Source organism: Carassius auratus, chromosome 31, assembly GCF_003368295.1.
Source record: "Carassius auratus strain Wakin chromosome 31, ASM336829v1, whole genome shotgun sequence".
Lineage (NCBI taxonomy): Eukaryota > Metazoa > Chordata > Actinopteri > Cypriniformes > Cyprinidae > Carassius > Carassius auratus.
Window position 1 is genome coordinate 1,895,768 of NC_039273.1, and position 19,289 is coordinate 1,915,056.

At 34.2% G+C, this 19,289-nt stretch overlaps 1 protein-coding gene across 2 annotated transcripts; it reads right to left on the minus strand.

The window, feature by feature from the left end:
* Positions 1-203: 203 nt before the first annotated feature.
* On the minus strand, positions 204-16,738 carry LOC113050185 (dynactin subunit 2-like). 2 transcript variants are annotated; one of them, XM_026212933.1, is made up of 15 exons: positions 16,563-16,738; positions 14,852-14,920; positions 13,343-13,348; positions 12,309-12,405; positions 11,533-11,594; positions 11,350-11,448; positions 10,381-10,541; positions 9,515-9,665; positions 8,831-8,896; positions 8,349-8,387; positions 8,172-8,249; positions 7,410-7,481; positions 7,235-7,337; positions 727-818; positions 204-655 (listed from the first exon to the last, which is right to left on the minus strand). In XM_026212933.1, exons 1-15 carry the CDS (start codon positions 16,596-16,598, stop codon positions 569-571), a joined length of 1,218 nt encoding a protein of 405 aa, XP_026068718.1. In that variant the 5' UTR covers positions 16,599-16,738; the 3' UTR covers positions 204-568. The 2 variants fall into 2 exon arrangements, with proteins under 2 accessions (XP_026068718.1, XP_026068719.1); XM_026212934.1 differs by lacking the exon at positions 13,343-13,348.
* Positions 16,739-19,289: the final 2,551 nt, after the last annotated feature.

Consider the following 19,289-nt stretch of genomic DNA (forward strand, 5'->3'; position numbering starts at 1 on the left):
AAAAAACCTAAAACACAAAAATATACGTCAAATTAGCAAAATAAATATATAAAGCCACAAAAATATAAAATCGATAAACAAATCTCAATCTAGTAATTCTTATCCAATAATCATAACTGAAAAACCCACTGAAATGTATTAGTGAAGGAACCTTGGGAAAATTGTGTGGAATGTTGTTAAAATTCAAAAACAACAGCATGAAACAGATTTCTGGAAGCATTTTATTCCCCAGAGATGCATTTGAAATTCTATATTGGAAAATGATCATAATTTGTGGACTGTCACACATTAATAATACAATAACGGTTACAAGCAATCGCTCGTGAGAGAGAGTTAAAGTACAGACAAGCCTGTATTTACACACACAGCGTCTCATCACCTTCAAAACAAAGTCTGTACGTTTTTTGGCTGCTACAGAACTCAGACAGACAGCTTCCGACTTTGTGTTTGAGGGACAGCATCTGAACGCTGAAGCTTTAGGAGCTTCTGTAGTGTGGGAACGTTTGGTCTCTGCAGAAAAACAAAAGTGCGGCATGAGAAACAGCTGGACTCTGATGGTCTCGGGCTTTTATTTGGAGAGTTTCTTCATCCTCTGGTCCAGCACGGAGAAGTTCTCCTCCACAGACAGCAGGTTCTCCTTCATGGTTTGCTGGACCTGTGAGTGAAGAGCAGCAGGTTAATGTGGTGTTTTACAGTCGCTGGTGTTTCAGTGAGACGAGGACAGACCTGTGTGAGCAGAGTGCTGTTGTCCTTCAGAGAGTTGTTGATCATCTGCTGTGTTGTGTCCAGATGGGTCAGCAGCTGCCCGAACTGCATCGCTGCATGACAACAGAGACACACACAACAATAATGCACTCATTTACACACACACACACACAAAAAATAACCACTAACACCTATATTTTGATATTTCTATAATTTATTTTAAGTGAATCTTAAAACTGTACAGAAATGTCCAGGTCCAGTTTAATCCCAATACAAAAACCACAACCACAACTATTTATTATTTTTGTTTTGGGGATAAAATAATCTATTTGACGAAATATAAAATACATCTGAAGTCGTTATATATATATATACATGATAACTTGTAATGTTTTAATTTATAAGAGCATCATTACATTAATATTACTACTATAATATATATATATATATATATATATATATATATATATATATATATATATATATATATATATATATAATTATTAATATTAATATTATTATTTTGAGAGTTAATACTAATACTACTACTAATGATAATATTAATATAACTATAATAACACCAATAATAATATCTATTTTTAATTGATGATAATTAAACAATCATATGATAACCATTATTATAATAAATTAAAGCTGCAAGCAGCATTTACCGGGGTTCAAGCACATTAAGGCCTCTTAGGTGGTCTGAGCCAACCTGGATGCATGGATGACAGTTAAACACATCCAAAATGGAGAACAGGCTAACAGACAGACACACACACTGAAAGTAAATGATTAGACTAATATATGTATACTCTATAAGCATATGCTCACACACACACACACACACACACACACACACACACACAAACAAAGACACACATATACATGCACAAACATTTTGTTGCAGATATAGGTATTTGAAATAAGTGAAAGGTGATAATAAACTTATTGCAAGTCTTTTCTTTTTAAGAGTTTAGATGTCATTTTCAGGTTAAACTGTAATCATAATGTGGCAAAATTTTAAAAACTGATATATCTGTATGAACAAAATGGAAAACATTGACTCAATGAGATTTAAAATGTTATAACAGTTCATTTTTTAATGTTTTGGCATGAATTCATGAATCCTTTCAACAGTATTGTTCAACTTTACTGAATGAGCCCATTAGTGGTCTTCCGCTGCCATCTAGTGGTTATAAATTGCATTTACTCCAACAACACTGTGTTTTTAAACATAACTGTTATAGTGTTGTTGTTTTTTTGCCCAGTCTCTCTTAAATTTTGCATGCTTGTTTAGAATGAAATTATGCATTATTTTACACAGTTTTGATAATTTGTGGGCTTTCTGATTGTATTAATATGCCTTTGTGTGCACTATGAAAAGAACATATTATAAAATGACTGGTTTATAGTTGCCCAAATGCAATTGTTCAACATGTTTTTGATAATTATTGACCTTCAGAGTCTAGAGAATTGTACTTCAGTGGTTTTATTGATTTTCATCTTAAACTGTATCACAAGTATGCCAAAGTAACTTTTTTAAATAATCTTGAATATTTAATTAACAGCTTTATTGACAACATTGGTCCCAGAGGCAAACTTGTTCAGAATGAGGAGATATATCATATGATATGAAGATTTGGTGTTTTTGAGTGAATATATGAGCTTTTTTTAAACAATTTGAGGCCATTTACCATAGAAATCTTGTGTTTTGAGACCTTTTCTACTGTTATAGCGCCACCTATGGTCTGATCTCCATGAAACTTTGCATGCTTGTTAAGAGTAACCTGTTACATGATTTCACTGAGTTTCATAAAGTTTTGAGTTTTCCTTTAGGTTTTATAGGCTTTGGGGTATGTTTGGCCACACCCCTTTTTCTATATTATCGCTTTACAGCTAACCAAAGGACAAAATTCAACATTTTTTTAATAATTATTGATCTACAGAGTCCACAGAATATTACTGCAGTGGTTTGGTTCCGATCGGACAAAAAACCTAGGACTAGTTCGCAAAAGTAGGTTTTTAACATATTTGTGAATAACAATTGAACGATTTGATTGACAGCAATGGTTCTTGAGGCAAAGTTGTGCATTATGAGGAGATCTATCAAATGATATGCATATTGTGTTGATATGTGAAACACCACGTGATTACAGAGCCATAAAACTCGTTAGCGCCAACTAGTGGCCGATTTCTTTCAAAATTCTTACAGACCTTAAGGTTCATGAGTCGAACGTACCCAGCGAGTTTCGTTCCGATCAACATCCGTTAACCCTTTCAAATAGGTGCTTAAAATTGTTTGGCCAATGGCGGCCATGTTTTTTTGAGATATGCAAATGTCCTCATAGGTACTTGTGCCCCTTCAGAACAAGACACTGCATACCGATTTTCAAGTCGATCGAGCCAACGGTTGCCTAGTTATAGCAATTTATGTGTTTTTTCTATCTTATAGCGCCCCCAAGTGGCAGAGATGCGCAATTTTTTTGATTTGACCAAAGATTGAGCTCATACATATGTGTACCGAGTTTGGTGAAGATATCTCATTCCGTACAAGAGTTATAGTCAAAATAGCATTTGGCTAACGTTAGCATAGACGCTTTTTGGTGTACTGTTTCGCGTAAGAATTGAAATTTCAACTTTTTTTTGATAATTATTGATATTGAGTGTCCAGGGAATATTTATGAATTGGTTTGGTTCTGATTGGTTGAAAATCCTAGGACTAGTTCGCAAAAGTAGGTTTCGGATATAGCTCGATTTTGCGAGAAAACGGTGCGTCGTAGACCCCAAAAAGGCGCCGTGCACTTTTGTTCGGGCTAACCCAAGGATTGCAACAATGCCATGTTTTTGAGTCTAAGGCTAACGGTATACGATTTACGGCCAAAATTGTCCAAAATTTTTGTTTTTTGCGCTGTAGCGCCCCCGTTAGGCCGATTGGGTCGGTTCTTTGTATCTCAGTAGCGAGCAAGACTACTACCATCTGAGCAAGTTTCAGCTCTCTAGGCCTTACGGTTTGGGCTGCACGTTCAGTTTTAAGGCGGAAGAATAATAATAATAATAATTAAAGCTGCAAGCAGCATTTACCGGGGTTCAAGCACATTAAGGCCTCTGAGGTGGTCAGAGCCAACCTGGATGCATGGATGACATTTAAACACATCCAAAATGGAGAACAGGCTAACAGACAGACACACACACTGAAAGTAAATGATTAGACTAATATATGTATACTCTATAAGCATATGCACACACACACACACACACACACACAGAAAGACACACATATACATGCACAAACATTTTGTTGCAGATATAGGTATTTGAAATAAGTGATAGGTGACAATAAACTTATTGCAAGTCTTCTCTTTTTAAGAGTTTAGATGTCATTTTCAGGTTAAACTGTAATCACAATGTGGCAAAATAGTAAAAACTGATATATCTGTAAGAACAAAATGGAAAACATTGACTCAATGAGATTTAAAATGTTATAACAGTTACATTTTTAATGTTTTGGGATGAATTCATGAATCCTTTCAACAGTACTGTTCAACTTTACTGAATGAGCCCATTAGTGGTCTTCCGCTGCCATCTAGAGGTTATAAATTGCATTTACTCAAGCAACACTGTTTTTAAACATAACTGTTATAGTGTTTTTTTTTGCCCAATCTCTCTTAAATATTGCATGCTTGTTTAGAATGAAATCATGCATTATTTTACACAGTTTTGATAATTTCTGGGCTTTCTGTTTGTATAAATAGGCCTTTGTGTACACTATGCAAATAACATATTATAAAATTATTGGTTTATAGTTGCCCAAATGCAATTGTTCAACATGTTTTTGATAATTATTGACCTTCAGAGTCTAGAGAATTGTACTTCAGTGGTTTTATTGATTTTCATCTTAAACCGTATCACAAGTATGCCAAAGTAACTTTTTAAAATAATCTTGAATATTTAATTAACAGCTTTATTGACAACATTGGTCCCAGAGGCAAAGTTGTTCAGAATGAGGAGATCTATCATATGATATGAAGATTTAGTGTTTTTGAGTGAATATATGAGCATTTACAAACAATTTGGGGCCATTTACCATATAAATCTTGTGTTTTGAGACCTTTTCTACTGTTATAGCGCCACCTATGGTCTGATCTCCATGAAACTTTGCATGCTTGTTAAGAGTCACCTGTTACATGATTTCACTGAGTTTCATAAAGTTTTGAGTTTTCGTTTAGGTTTTATAGGCTTTGGGGTATGTTTGGCCACACCCCTTTTTCTAAATTACCCCGTTACAGCTAACCAAAGGACAAAATTCAACATTTTTTTAATAATTATTGATCTAGAGAGTCCACAGAATATTACTGCAGTGGTTTGGTTCCGATCGGGCAAAAAACCTAGGACTAGTTCGCAAAAGTAGGTTTTTAACATATTTGTGAATAACAATTGAACGATTTGATTGACAGCAATGGTTCTTGAGGCAAAGTTGTGCATTACGAGGAGATCTATCAAATGATATACATATTGTGTTGATATGTGAAACACCACGTGATTACAGAGCCATAAAACTCGTTAGCGCCAACTAGTGGCCGATTTCTTTCAAAATTCTTGCAGTCCTTTAGGGCTATGAGTCAAACATGCCCACCGAGTTTTGTTCCGATTGACATCCGTTAACCTTGTTAAATAGGTGCTCAAACTTCTTTGGCCAATGGCGGCCATGTTTTTTGAGATACGCGAATGTCCTCATAGATACTTGTGCCACTTCTGACAAAGACATGACATGCCAATTTTCAAGTCGATCGGACCAACGGTTGCTTAGTTATAGCCATTTATGTGTTTTTTCTGTCTTATAGCGCCCCCAAGTGGCAGAGGTGTGCAATTTTTTTTTATTTGACCAAAGATTTTGCTCTTACAAATGTTCAGCAAGTTTGGTTAAGATATCTCATTTCATTCACAAGTTATAGCCTGTTGCGTAAAATTGGTCCTCGACTTTCGAACGTTTTGGCAGCCCATTACAACAGTGAGTCGAAATTTCAACTTTTTTTTGATAATTATTGACATTCCCTGTCGAGAGAAAACTTCTGCAGTAGTTTGGTTCTGATTGGGTGAAAAACCTAGGACTAGTTCGCAAAAGTAGGTTTTGGACATAGGTCAAGTTTGCGAAAAAACGAGGCCTCCTAGACCCAAAATCAGAGTGACCGTTTTTAATTTCGCTTGACCCAAGGATTCCAGAAATGTTAAATTTTTGAGTCTACGATAAGCGGTTTAGGAGCTATTAGCAAAAACGCATATTTGATCGCTGTAGCGCCCCCCACTGGCCGAATGGGCTGGATCTTTGTATCTGAGTAGCGAGCAAGACTACTACCTTTTGACCAAGTTTCAGCTCTCTAGGCCTTACGGTTTGGGCTGCCCGTTCAGTTTTAAGGCGGAAGAATAATAATAATAATAATAAAAATCCTAACAATTACAATAGGGTTTCAGCACTGCGTGCTTGAACCCCTAAAAATAGTCCTGGGGAGAATATAAAAAGATTGAATTCAATATAATAATAATAATAATAACTAAATAATACATTTAATTTCATATATAATGTATAACTTAAAATACATAAACAATATTATTAAGATTATGTTATTCAAATTTATATAAAAATAGTATTACTATATTTATATCTTATATTATTTTGAGAATCAACAGTAATATATTTATATTATTAATATTATTGCATGTATAACATTTATAACAGTAATAAATATTTTGGAAATTAATAGTAATAATAATTAGTAGTATTTTGGATTAAATCTGTATTTTTGCAGCAAGCACATGATGTGATTGTGCTGTGATGTTGATGTGAATATGTTGTAATGTGCTGGTGTTGTGATGGTGATGTGATTGTGCTGTGGAGGTGTTGTGATGTGATGGTGTTATGATTGTGCTGGTGATGTGACTGTGATGTGATTATGCTGCAATTATGCTGTGAAGTGATGATGTGATTCTGCTGTGATGGTGATTTGATTGTGATGTGCTGTGACTGATGTGATTGTGCTGTAATGTGCTGGTGTTGTGATGGTAATGTGATTGTGCTGTGGAGGTGTTGTGATTGTGATGTGACTGATGTGATTGTGATGTGCTGTGACTGATGTGACGGTGTTGTGATGGTGATGGGATTGTGTTGATGATGTGATTGTGATGTGCTGTGATTGTGATGGTGATGTGACTGATGTGATTGTGATGTTATGGTGATGTGATGTGCTGTGATGGTGTTTTGATTGTGATGTGACCGATGTGATTGTGATGTGCTGTGACGGTGATGGGGTTGTGATTGTGATGTGACTGATGTGATTATGATGGTAATGTGCTGTGATGGTGATGTGCTGTGATTGGTGTTGGTGATGTGATGGTGTTGTGTTTGTGATTGTGATGTGATTATGATGGTAGTAATGTGCTGTGATGGTGTTGGTGATGTGATGGGGTTGTGTTTGTGATTGTGATGTGACTATGCTGTGATTGTGATGTGATTATGATGGTGATGTGATACCCTGCTCGTGCAGCTCTCTGATGGCCAGCAGTCTCTGCACCAGCTGCGGGAGAGACGTGGCCATGGCATCCCACTTCTGCACCACGTCATACAGCTGAGACACCTGCACACAGAGCAGAGCGATCAGAGAGTGTCAGTGAGCGCCAGCGCTCTGCTCAAGTCCTGCGGGACGCACCTTACTCTGGGTCTCAGCGTCCTCGATCGCTGCCTTGTGCTTGGCGATTTCATTCATCTTCCCCAAAACACTCTGCAGAAAACAATAAGAGCTCAGTGCGACTACACTCACAAGAACAGCTCCATTTAAACACAGCACTGAAATAAATACCATTATTAGTATTATTAGGGGGGATTAATAATAATTGTAATAATAATCAAATTAGTATTATTATTGTTATTTGAGTGATTATTTAAATTCAAATAAATGTATTAAACAATTATATAATAGTAATAAAAATCTTTGGCTGCTACATAACTTTTGCAAGAAATAATAATTATTAAACAATTATATAATAAAATTATTATTATTATTATTTGAGGAATTAATCATTAAATTTAATAAAAATAAATGTAGTAATTAAAATATATTTATTAAACAATTATATAATAATAATAACAATAACAGTAAAAATCTTTTGCTGTGACATAACTCCGAATATAGATAATAATACAATAATATAATAATAAAAAGCCATTCATAATTTTAATTAATTTTTTTAGTAATTTAAATTAAATTATTAAACAATTATATAATAATATAAATACATTAAAACATAAAAAAAAAACACCTGCTGATTTTTGTGGGCTAGGTCAGTTTTCTATTAGTTCAGATGCAGAAAATTTCATAAAAGCACATTTTCACAAAAGAAGGGACATGATGAAGTGATGCGGTGTCACTGTGAACAACACGGATGAGACGCTCGTCTCCTCGCAGCTTTACCTGTAGTCTGGCCTCCACCTGGTCCAGCGTGCCAGCGTCCAGAGCACTGACCCGCGCCTGCAGCAGCTCTATAGTGTCCTGCAGACAGGAAGTGACCTTATATCACATGACCAAACGCATTCACATCACATCAAGCTGGTGGTGCTGATACAGAGATGAGAGAGAGTGTGTGTTTACCATCAGACTTCCTCCCTGAACCCCGGCGCTGAGCGGACCCTACGAGACACACACACACACACACACACAGATCAGTTAATCTATAATTCAATGATTGAGAGCTGAAGAAATCAAGGCTCCTCAGAAGAGGAGACGTTATTCTGACCTTTACTTGATCAAAATCATTTAAGACACAAAGAAGAAAGACACGTGAAGCTCCAGTTTTTATTTTTATTTTTATATACACTAATGAAATGTTGTTAAAAATGCATAGATAAGCTTCTTTTAAACATTAAAAATGTAAACCACCAGTAGGTGGCAGCAAGAGACTTTCTCACTGGAAGAGTGAGTCACTGAGTCGTTCATTCAAACGATTCGTTCAGACAACTGATTCACTCAAGTCTTTATGAATGAACCACTGAATCAGTGACTCAAATGATCAATTCAGAAACACAAATGATTCAATAGAAAGCATCAAGCACCAATAAACGTGATTCTCGCACCTGTTTCTCTGAGCCGGATCCCACTGCCGTCTCCAGTTCGGCCAGCCGTCTCTCCAGCTCGGAGACCTACCGTCACACAGAGAACATCAGAAACAATCACAGGAAGCAAGGATTAAAGTGTTCCCTCAGTTCATAAAGACTCATTCCCAACTGATTCAGTCGTTCGAACGAATCAATCGAATGAATGATTCAGAGATAGAATCGGTGACTTGCTGCCACCTGCTGGTGGATTTAGTTAAATCTTTAGGATATAATTTCATTATTTAAATCATTTAATATTTCTGTATTCAAATGTTTATATTTAAAATATTAATCTCCACATTAATTTATGTATTTAATTGCCACCTCTGTGTTCTTTCGTGTCATCTCTGTAGTACAAATTAATTTCTTAAAACTAATTTCATATGATTGGTAACTTATTTGTCTTAAAGGAACACAAAAGTGAATTGTAGGTACATTTGTACAAATATAACGTTTTGAATACAGAACTATTAAATGATTTATATAGCTGAAATTATTCACTAAAGATGAAACTAAAAGTCACTGATTCTTTCACTGAATCATTCATTCAATTGATTCGTTCGAACAGCTGAATCAGTCGGGGATGAAGTCTTTATGAAGTGATGGAACACTTTAATCCCTGCAGGAAGTGACATCACACTGGGTGGTTCCTACAGGCCGTACTTTAGCCGACTCGGTGAACTTCTCTTGCTCCGGTCGGCTGTGGAGCTCGTACAGAATCACTCCGTCTGGTCCTTTGGGTGCCGTGGTCTTGCCTTCTGCCCCCCCGCTGCTCCTCACGCCCCGGGCCACCTCCAGCTGAGTCAACAACCGCCTGGACACACAGGACCCGCTTCAGTGACCACTTCCTGAACCAATTAAATGCTGGAAAAATGACTAAAACCAGACGACAATGAATATATCAGCATGCAATATTATTTGTATTTATTCTTGCAGTTGTTTTAATAAAGAAACATTATTGCAACTTTCACTGTCATCGTACTATTTTGGTTCATTTGACCAGTTTTGATATTAATTTCTATAATATCTTATAATAAATCAGCTCACTAGTTAATAACCTGCTAACTGTCTAGACTTGAAAGTGCATGATCCAAACCTACATTTTTATAATTCATGATATTTTGTGACATGATTTTGATGTACCATTTTCTCAGTAATGCACGGTTTGAATTTAAAATATGTTTAAAAGGATGAATTCAGAGATTTTATGTTTTTCAACTGATATATCATTTCTGATGATTTCTAAAGTCTGATAGAGAAAAAGGCAACGAAGAAGACTTTTCGTTACGTTAGGTTTTTGAGGTGCACTCCTGCCGTAAATTAATCTATTACTTTTCCTACATTATTTTTAACAAAAAGCATTGGTAAAGTATCTATTTAGGAGTCTTAGACCTTTCCAACATATAAAGTTTGTCATGATTAGATTAGGATTGAACTGTAATATAGTGAAGTAAATGCAGGCGTCCCACCGTTAAGGTCAAACAAACCAATCCAGAGCAGTGTTCAGGAGGAGTGTAAATGGATCTCACTTGGCGAGCGCTCCGTCGGGGTCGGTGAGGTTGATGTGAGCGTTGGGTCCGAGCACAGAGTCCAGATGAGCTGAAACCAGCTGCTGTTTGAGCTGTGCCGCCTGCTGAGCCAGAGCCACCGGAGTCAGACGCTCCTCCGAGCTGCTCTCTTTAGTCGTGACCTGCAGAAACACAGCGACGTCACACACACACACACACACACAGCAAGCTTCTTCAGTAACACATGCATGTTGGAAAGTCTCTTCTTGTCTGGACAGATATTTGACTACAATTAGCAGCCCAGTGATCCAAACTTAGTAGTACACTGGGATTTACAATAATGCTCAAAATGTTGAGGTTGGTCACATGGTCTAATGTTTTAAAAAGGCTGCATTTATTCCATGAAAAATAAGTTACATTTTAAAATATTATCACAATTTATGACAACTGTTAATATATTTTTTTATATAATTTATTTCTGTAATGCAAAGCTGGAATTTTTGACATTACAGTACTCTAATAAAATAATTTTGATATTTAAATATATTTTAAAAAATAATTTTGCTAATAATTTTATGCACCAATATAGTACACTAAGCACTGGACTTTTTGATACCTGCATTTAATTGACCAAAAATAATTTTTAAATTTTAAAGTATTATTAAAATGTAAAATAGCTGCTTTCTATGTGAATCTCTGTATTTTCAGCATCATTCCTCCAGTCTTCAGTGTCACATGATCTTCAGAAATCAGAATAATATGATGATTTACTGCTCGAGAAACATTTCTGATTATTATCAATGTTAGAAACATTAATATTTTTGTGGAAAAAGTGATGCATTTTATTTTTCAGGATTCCCAGATGAATAGAAAGTTCAAAAGAACAGTGTTTATTTGAAATAGAAATCTTTATAAATATCTTTACTGTCACTTTTGATCAATTTAACGCATCTTCGATGATTAAAGAAATAGTCATTGCATAATTCTGACCTGAATTTGCTCCACATCCTGGCAGAGCTCGTGAATCTCATTAACCAGTCGCTGATATTTCTGCTGAGGAGTTTCCTTCACGCCACAGCCCTCAGCTAACTGCAGGACCAGAGGAAATAAATCAGAACAGACACTGAGAGACTCAAGAAAACTGAACAGATCATGAACGAGCCAATCACTCACAAGCTCAAACTCTCCAGACTCATAGCCCACCCTGCGACTCTTACTGATGCGGTCCGAGAAATCTGCACACACACACACACACACAGACAAGAAGATTTTTTAAAATATATTTTACACACACACACAGAGAGACAAACACACACAGAACAATACAGTCAGAAACCAGACCCAATTATAGTTAACTACAACTAAAACCACAAAACACTTTGATCCTTAAATTAAAATTTAGTTTAACTTTAAGTAATCATAACAAATAAAAAATACAAAATCATAAAAACAACACAAACTAATACAAATTACAAAAACAAAATTGCTAAAAATATAACAAATTAAAATAACAAAATTAAAATAATAAAAATAAAATCAAAGATAAAAATGCTAAATATTAAAGCTATAATAGCATCACACAGATATGTAAACTGTAACACTGATTTGAAATCTTTGATGTTAAAATTTGTAACAAATTCTAAACTAATCATTTATTTATAGATCATTTAGATGCCCAAATGATTTACAACATTAAAGAATAAAAATAAAACCATTAAAAAACTTGAAATGAATCAAGCTTTTTCTAAAATAAACTAAAAAGTTAAACTAACTTTATTTCAGATAGTTGCCAAATTTATGATTTTGATTTAGTTTAACTAAATGCTAAAATAACGAAGTGTATAAATATTAAAAAAACTTTAAAAAATGAAGAAAATGACAACTAAAAACATTTTTTTTATTCAAATATTTACTCAGTGCTGGTAAAGTAACAGAAAGGCCGTCCTCACCCAGACCCTTGGTGCTGACGTGTTTGTCTTTGAACTTGTCGTAGGCGGCGTTGGGATTGACCACGATCCGCTCCACGCTGTCACTACACAACTCCTCCTGCAAGACGAGGCACAAACCAATCACACCAGAAACACACGTCAACACACCTGGCTGATTATAATGATTGGCTGAATCAGAGGCAGCTAGGCCCCTCCCACAGAAGGGGCGTGGCTGATTGGAATGATGATTTAAGAGTGACATGCGTGAGCAGTTATTAAATCACTCATCATGCATTTATTCTGTCATACACACATCAATCTGGCAGGAAGAGATTCAAGCTGATGACACAGGTGTTTAATAAGCTCGAGCATCATCGAAGATATGCAGGATTTTTAGTGTACTGTGAATGTTTGCTAAAGTGTTGTTATGATCCGAGCTTAGTGTGTTACAAGTCTCTATTCCCTTCTCTGAAGGTTGAATACACTATGAATCTGTGTGTCTACTGTGCAATCGTTACACTGGGGGAAAACACACACACACACACACACACACACACACAGAGACGAGCGTCTGATGAACGCAAGCATACGGTGAGCTCACACAGCGTTCGAAAACTGCTCTGTTTTAATTGGCCGGGCATTTTCAGCAGCGTTTAGATCACTTTCTAATATACAAAATTAAATATACAAAATTAAATACCAATAAAAAATCATTTTGATAGACCCTGATGTGCTAAAATTGACATTTATGGAGCATCTTACCACTGGACAGTATAGAAATATATATATACAGAAGTCAGAACTCAGTTTGTTTGTGTGGTTTTCCTTTTTTAAGCCAAGCTGAAATAATTTTGACATCATGTCACAGACGCTGTATTTAACCCAGAATATTGCTTTAGCTTTCCAAATGTGCAAAATCCTGTTGAAAACTCCCATCTGTCAGATCGGCCAATCACACGCGTGTGAGTTCACAGACGCACATGCACAGCTCACGATCAGACTCTGATTGGTTTAGAGGAGTCACTGGGTGTTAAAGGGGAATCAGAAACTCTTACCAGCTCCTTGGGTCCCCAAAGACAGTTAGAGCACAAGAGAAGGAGAAAAACAGAAGAGAGCAAGGAAGAGAAAGAGAGAGAGAGATATTAATGTAGTTATCATATGACATGCACAACAGGAGCTGGAGGAAGAGGAGAAGAGAGCGCTGTTTATTTCTGCATCTGATCGTGCTATCAACACAAACCCGCTCGCAGGTCAACGTGATTCAGAGTTTGACCCAAAGCACTGGTCTACAGCACACGGGTCACGTGACCTGGAGCGAGTGTCAAACGTTAGTCGTGCTGTTCTGAGGAGAGAGCAGAGGTTAGTCTACATCACGTCACACAGACTTCAGTGCGTCAGGAAGGAGAAGGATGAGAGAATCCAGATCAGAGAAACAGCTGGAGTCTCACACACACGGAGAGAACGAGGAAAGAAGGGCTGCACAGTAAAGTTATCATTATATACATGTGTGTGTGTGTAATAGTAATATCTCTTTTTTTGTTTAATATTTTTATTTAGTGCTACTTAGAATAAAAGTAATACTACTAAAAATAATAACAGAAAAAAATATTTTAAATTAGATTTTTTTTATTATATTTAGTATTTTCCGTTTTAATAATAATTTTTTGTTAAAGACTCAATAAGTTTGTGATTTTTATCAGTTATTACAATTTTTTTCAATATGTCAATGTTTTTTATTTTATTAAAATTTTAGTTAATTTAGTACACCAAGTTCAACTAAATGAGAATGTGAAATGTTGTTTTGGCGACTAGCTGAAATAAAAATGTAGATTTCTTATATTTTATTTAATTTCATTAAATTTTACAAAAATGTTTTCTATGGTTTTAGCTTTAGTTCACTACAACAGGGGGCTAAATTGTTCAAAAAAGCACAACAAATCTCAATTTATTTTCAGAAAATAAAAATAATAATTCCCCTACAGATTGCACACGCAGCCCTAGAAGGAAGTGAAACACACACACATTATTTCTGTCAAATTTATCACCGTGTGTTCCCTAAAACACTTAAACCGCTAAACGTCCCTCCACATCTTTCTCAGGCTGTTAGTGTGAGAACTTACAAACAGCTTCAAGTTAACGAATCGCATTTAGAAATAATGAATACAATTCTGTTCATGTTATGAACATGAGAAATATTCTACAACCAAATTAAAAGAGTAAACCATTCTTCAAGATTATTCATCTCATACAACCAGTGCCACCCTTTATTGGCTCAGACTTTTGTCATTATGTAATACGACACACACAAGCAGAATTAGGAAAATAAGTGTTCATAGTTCAACACTCCAATCCTAACTGTCCCGGATTAGAAAACAATGGAAAGGCAGGAAGATTGCATCCCATGCAGGTTCTGTGTTAGAGAAACAAGGACGTCTTACTTGCACAAACTATCATCCAGAGCGGGTCAGACAGTGATGGTGGGTTAGTGAACGAGGAGGGAGAGTATAATTAGCTTTAATGTGAGTCTCTCACACACACACACACACACACGGGTAGACACTCACCGACTCAAACTGCGCCTGATCGTCCTCGGGAAGATCACTCGTCTCATAGACGTCAGGCTCGTTGGAGGCCTGGGAGGAAATGATGTCATTTCAACAATATGATGTCAATCAAATGTGAGAACAAAAACACAACAGACATAAAAGCTGAAGTGTAAATAGATCCATTTATAACTAACTTCTCATCACTATGCAAAAAAGTGGTGCTCTGTCTTGTTTTCCAGCGCAAATGTCTAAATCAAGATGCATTTACTTGAGAAACAAATACATTTCTTCAAGAAATTAAGTGAGTTTATGATTATAAAAGAACAAATATCTGATAATGGAGTCAGAAAAATCTACTTTATTCAAAGGAGGAACCAAGAATTCATTATTATAGATACCTGCACCTGTTTTAGGCACAAAAGTAAAGTACTTAAGTAATCGCATCTTGATTTAAGGATGTTTAGATATGTGCATTTGAAAAAACAAAAACAGTGTAAAAGATTTACATTTTTTATATGAAACATTTAATGTTAGGACTTTATGAATGCAATGTTTTCTTCTCTGGTTTATGACCTTTTATAAGACCCACAGAAATATTGTATAAACACATTATAAACACTGTCGTTCAAAAGTTTGGAATAAGTAAGATTTTGAATGTGTTTTAAAAAAGTATCCTCTATTTATTTAATCAAAAATACAGAAAAAATAGTCATATTGTGAAATATTATTGTCATTTAATATATTAAAATTTAATTTATTTCTGTGTTCAAAGCTGTATTTTCAGCATCATTCCTCCAGTCTTCAGTGTCACATGATCTTCAGAAATCAGAATAATATGCTGATTTGTTATCAATATTTGATGGTAACCTGTAATACTTTTTTCAGGATTCTTTGATGAATAAAAAGTTTAAAAGAACAGCATTTATTAAAAATATATATATCAATTTAACACATCCTTGCTGAATAAAAGCATTAATTTCTATCAAAAAAGAAAAGACAGAAAATAACGACCCTAAACTTTAGAAAGGTAGTGTATATTGTTACCAAAGATTTCTATTTCGATTAAATGCTTATCATTTTAACTCTTTATTCATCAAAGAATCCTGAAAAAATGTCTGATCAAATAAATTAAACATTAGAAAAATAGACCAAAAATCATTGCTAGAATTAAAAAAAAGTTTAGGGGGTACAAATAAATAAACCAGCATTGAAACTCTATATTGTTTGAGGAATAATTAAGTCTAACTCGGTGATGTAAACAAGTCAAATAAACGACTGCAATAAACATGAGATCAAAACACTGACATTATATTATTACACCGATCATCTCACATCTGGCCAACGCCCTTCACAAACATCTATTTCTAACAATCCTGTCTGAGAAATAAAGGAGTGCAACAGTCCCTTTACACAAAATACACGCAACTAAAAGCAGAAAACAATCATTTGAACAATATTCAGAGGATGTTCTGTGTCTTGTTGACGAGCTTCAGTCACAAACACGAGCGAACAATCCTCCAAAAACTGAAATAACTCTACATCTCAAATCACTCAATAACTTTAAACACAATTGACCTTCTTATATTTACTTAGTACACTTAATTAGCCAACATATATATGAATTTATAAATATTAACGGTTGGTTTTGAATCACCTCAGACCGTTAGCCGCGGCTAATGCTAAAGTACCGCGCTGTTATTGTTGTTTACAAACGGAATGAATCACTTACGATGCCCGGCAGGTTCGCATACTTCGGGTCGGCCATTGCAGCACGCTGGGAAACGAGTCAGATGTAATTCTATTAGCGGTGTGCGATTATTTACTGCAGTTTAAAGCAGATAGTAAGCGGCTCGATGAAGCGGTTGAACGAACGGGGTCGACAGTGACAGCTGTGACGTCACACGCTAACAAAACCTCACGCGATCTCGCGAGTCGCGAGCATTCGGGGGTGAAATACACCTGGAAACGGCTCCAAATCTTCCAAAGTGTTTTGGAAATGTTATTTTTAGCCTCAAACCAGCTGAAAAGGAAGTCACAAATATATTATTTAAAAGCCCTTGCTACTGTTTTAACCTAACTGAGACTTGTTTTAGCACTTATATATCATTGCATTTTTTGGGTTGTTTTTGATTGCTTCCACTGTCCTCATTTGTAAGGATAAAAGCGACTGCTAAATGAATAAATGTAATGTAAATATAAATAAATAAATAAAATTATATATTTATTTATTTATTTATGGAAAAACAATTATAGTGGTTAATTCAGGTTTCCCATGAAAAAATGTGTCCCGATTTACCTGAATTCACACAATATACGAAATATATATATATATATATATATATATATATATATATATATATATATATATATATATATATATATATATATGTGTGTGTGTGTGTGTGTGTGTGTGTGTGTGTGTGTGTGTGTGTGTGTGTGTGTATATATATATATATACATAAGTTAAATTAAATAAATAAAATAAATCATTTTTAATACATGTTAATACATTTTAATAAATCGTAGATTATTTTGAAATAACAACAACCAAAATAAAACGTTTACATAAAAAATAAAATAATAATTTCTTTGTTTATATTCATGTCATGTGACCATTAACCAACATCAGAAAACCCTGAACATAAAAATTTGATACTTACTTATTAAAATGTTTATTTATTGTTCAGTGGTACTTCAAGTAAATATATTAGGTGAAACTGGTTTAGCTTAATTGGCTTAGATTAATTGGAATAATTCTACACTGTAAAAAATTATTTTGATTTTTAACAGTAAAAGACTGTAAAAATGCTACAGTAAAAACGTGTAAATTGGTTAACCGTGAATTTAACTGTATTTTACTGTAAAATTACATAATATGTAATATGTAATCACAGTTATTCACCATATATAGTATGGAAACTTACTGATAACCAATTAACAGGTTTTTACTGTAGCATTTTTACAGTCTTTTACTGTTAAAATCACAATCATTTTTTACAGTGCAGTGTATACAATGCATTGATAAATATGGCCATGCAATTTAAATGACATCTAAAGTCATAAAATATGAGTTTTTCACACTGCATCAGCAGTAATTCACGCAGACTCATATCTCAGATAAACATCATGTTTGACATTAAATATTTTAAGTCTTAGATAAAAGTTCCTAGAATCAGGATTTTATGCATCAGAAATGCAGTTGAGAAATTATTAACTTTACAGATACACACATACATCGGTCAGTGTGACCTCTAGGGTCTGGCTGCTATGAGATTGACCTTTGACCTCTCTACACTTCCTGATCTGCCACCAACAGGCCTGTCGCACAACTTGCCATTAAATATGTTTCAGTAAAGAAAAACTAGTCCATGAATACATGTGTTTATTGAATATCGATATAGGTGAATAAAATTAGACTTAATTCAAAATTAATAATTTAACTTAAGAATTCAACAGTGCATTTATACAATGCATCACTGAATGGATTCATGCAAATAAGATGAAATTCTAATGAAAACAAATGATAAAATCATCATAAAATATTATTATATATCTGTCGCAGAACTTCTAAATTAATTTAATTTAATTTAATAATTCATTTATACAATGCATTAATTAGATTAAATTAAATGTACTTTAATAATGCACTGATGAATGGTTTCATGTAAATTAGCTGATATTAAAATGAAAACAAATGCTAAATTCATCATTAAATATAAATTCCTATTATATATTTGTTGCAGAACTTCCCATTAAAACGTTTAAATTATATCAAATTAAATTAAATTATTATTTTCATATAATTTAATAATCCATTTATATAATGCATTGATAAAATGTAATTAAATATACTTTAATAAGGCATCGATGAATCATCTATGCAAATTAGCTGAAACTCTAATCAAAACCAATGCTAAAATAATCATAAAATATACATTTGTATTATATATCTGTTGCAGAACCTCCCATTTAAATTAAATTAAATAATTAAATAATTAATTTATACGATGCATTGATTAGATTAAATTAAATTAACTTTAATAATGCATTGATGAATGTTTCATGCAATGATATTCAAATGAAAATAAATGTTAAAATCATCATAAAAATATAAATTCTGATTATATATCTGTTGCAGAACTTGCCATTAAACGTTTAAATTAAATTAAATCGAATAATAAATTAAATTAATTTATTAATGCAATCGATGTGTTTTCCAACGGTCAACGGTTCTCCAAAAAGTATGCAAAAAATGTGAACCTAATTTATTGGATCAAGTGTCCATATCAGAACCTGTGTCATTCAAATAATAGTAATAAACAAATAAAAATAATAATGCTATAACCTCTCTAACTGAGAGATAAAGGTAATTTAAGGACGGGTCAATGTCTAAAGAAGTCAACAAGTGCGTCTGCCCTACAAGCACATGATGAGAATGTGTGATTAGAGAATGGCT

Excerpts from the sequence above, each read along its gene's own strand:
- LOC113050185 (XM_026212933.1), bottom strand. The coding sequence starts at position 16,598 with ATGGCCGACCCGAAGTATGCGAACCTGCCGGGCATC. Across the intron at positions 11,449-11,532 it reads AGTCTGGAGAGTTTGAGCTT|TTAGCTGAGGGCTGTGGCGT; the intron begins GTGAGTGATTGG and ends CTGGTCCTGCAG. Across the intron at positions 10,542-11,349 it reads AGGATGTGGAGCAAATTCAG|GTCACGACTAAAGAGAGCAG; the intron begins GTCAGAATTATG and ends GTGTTTCTGCAG.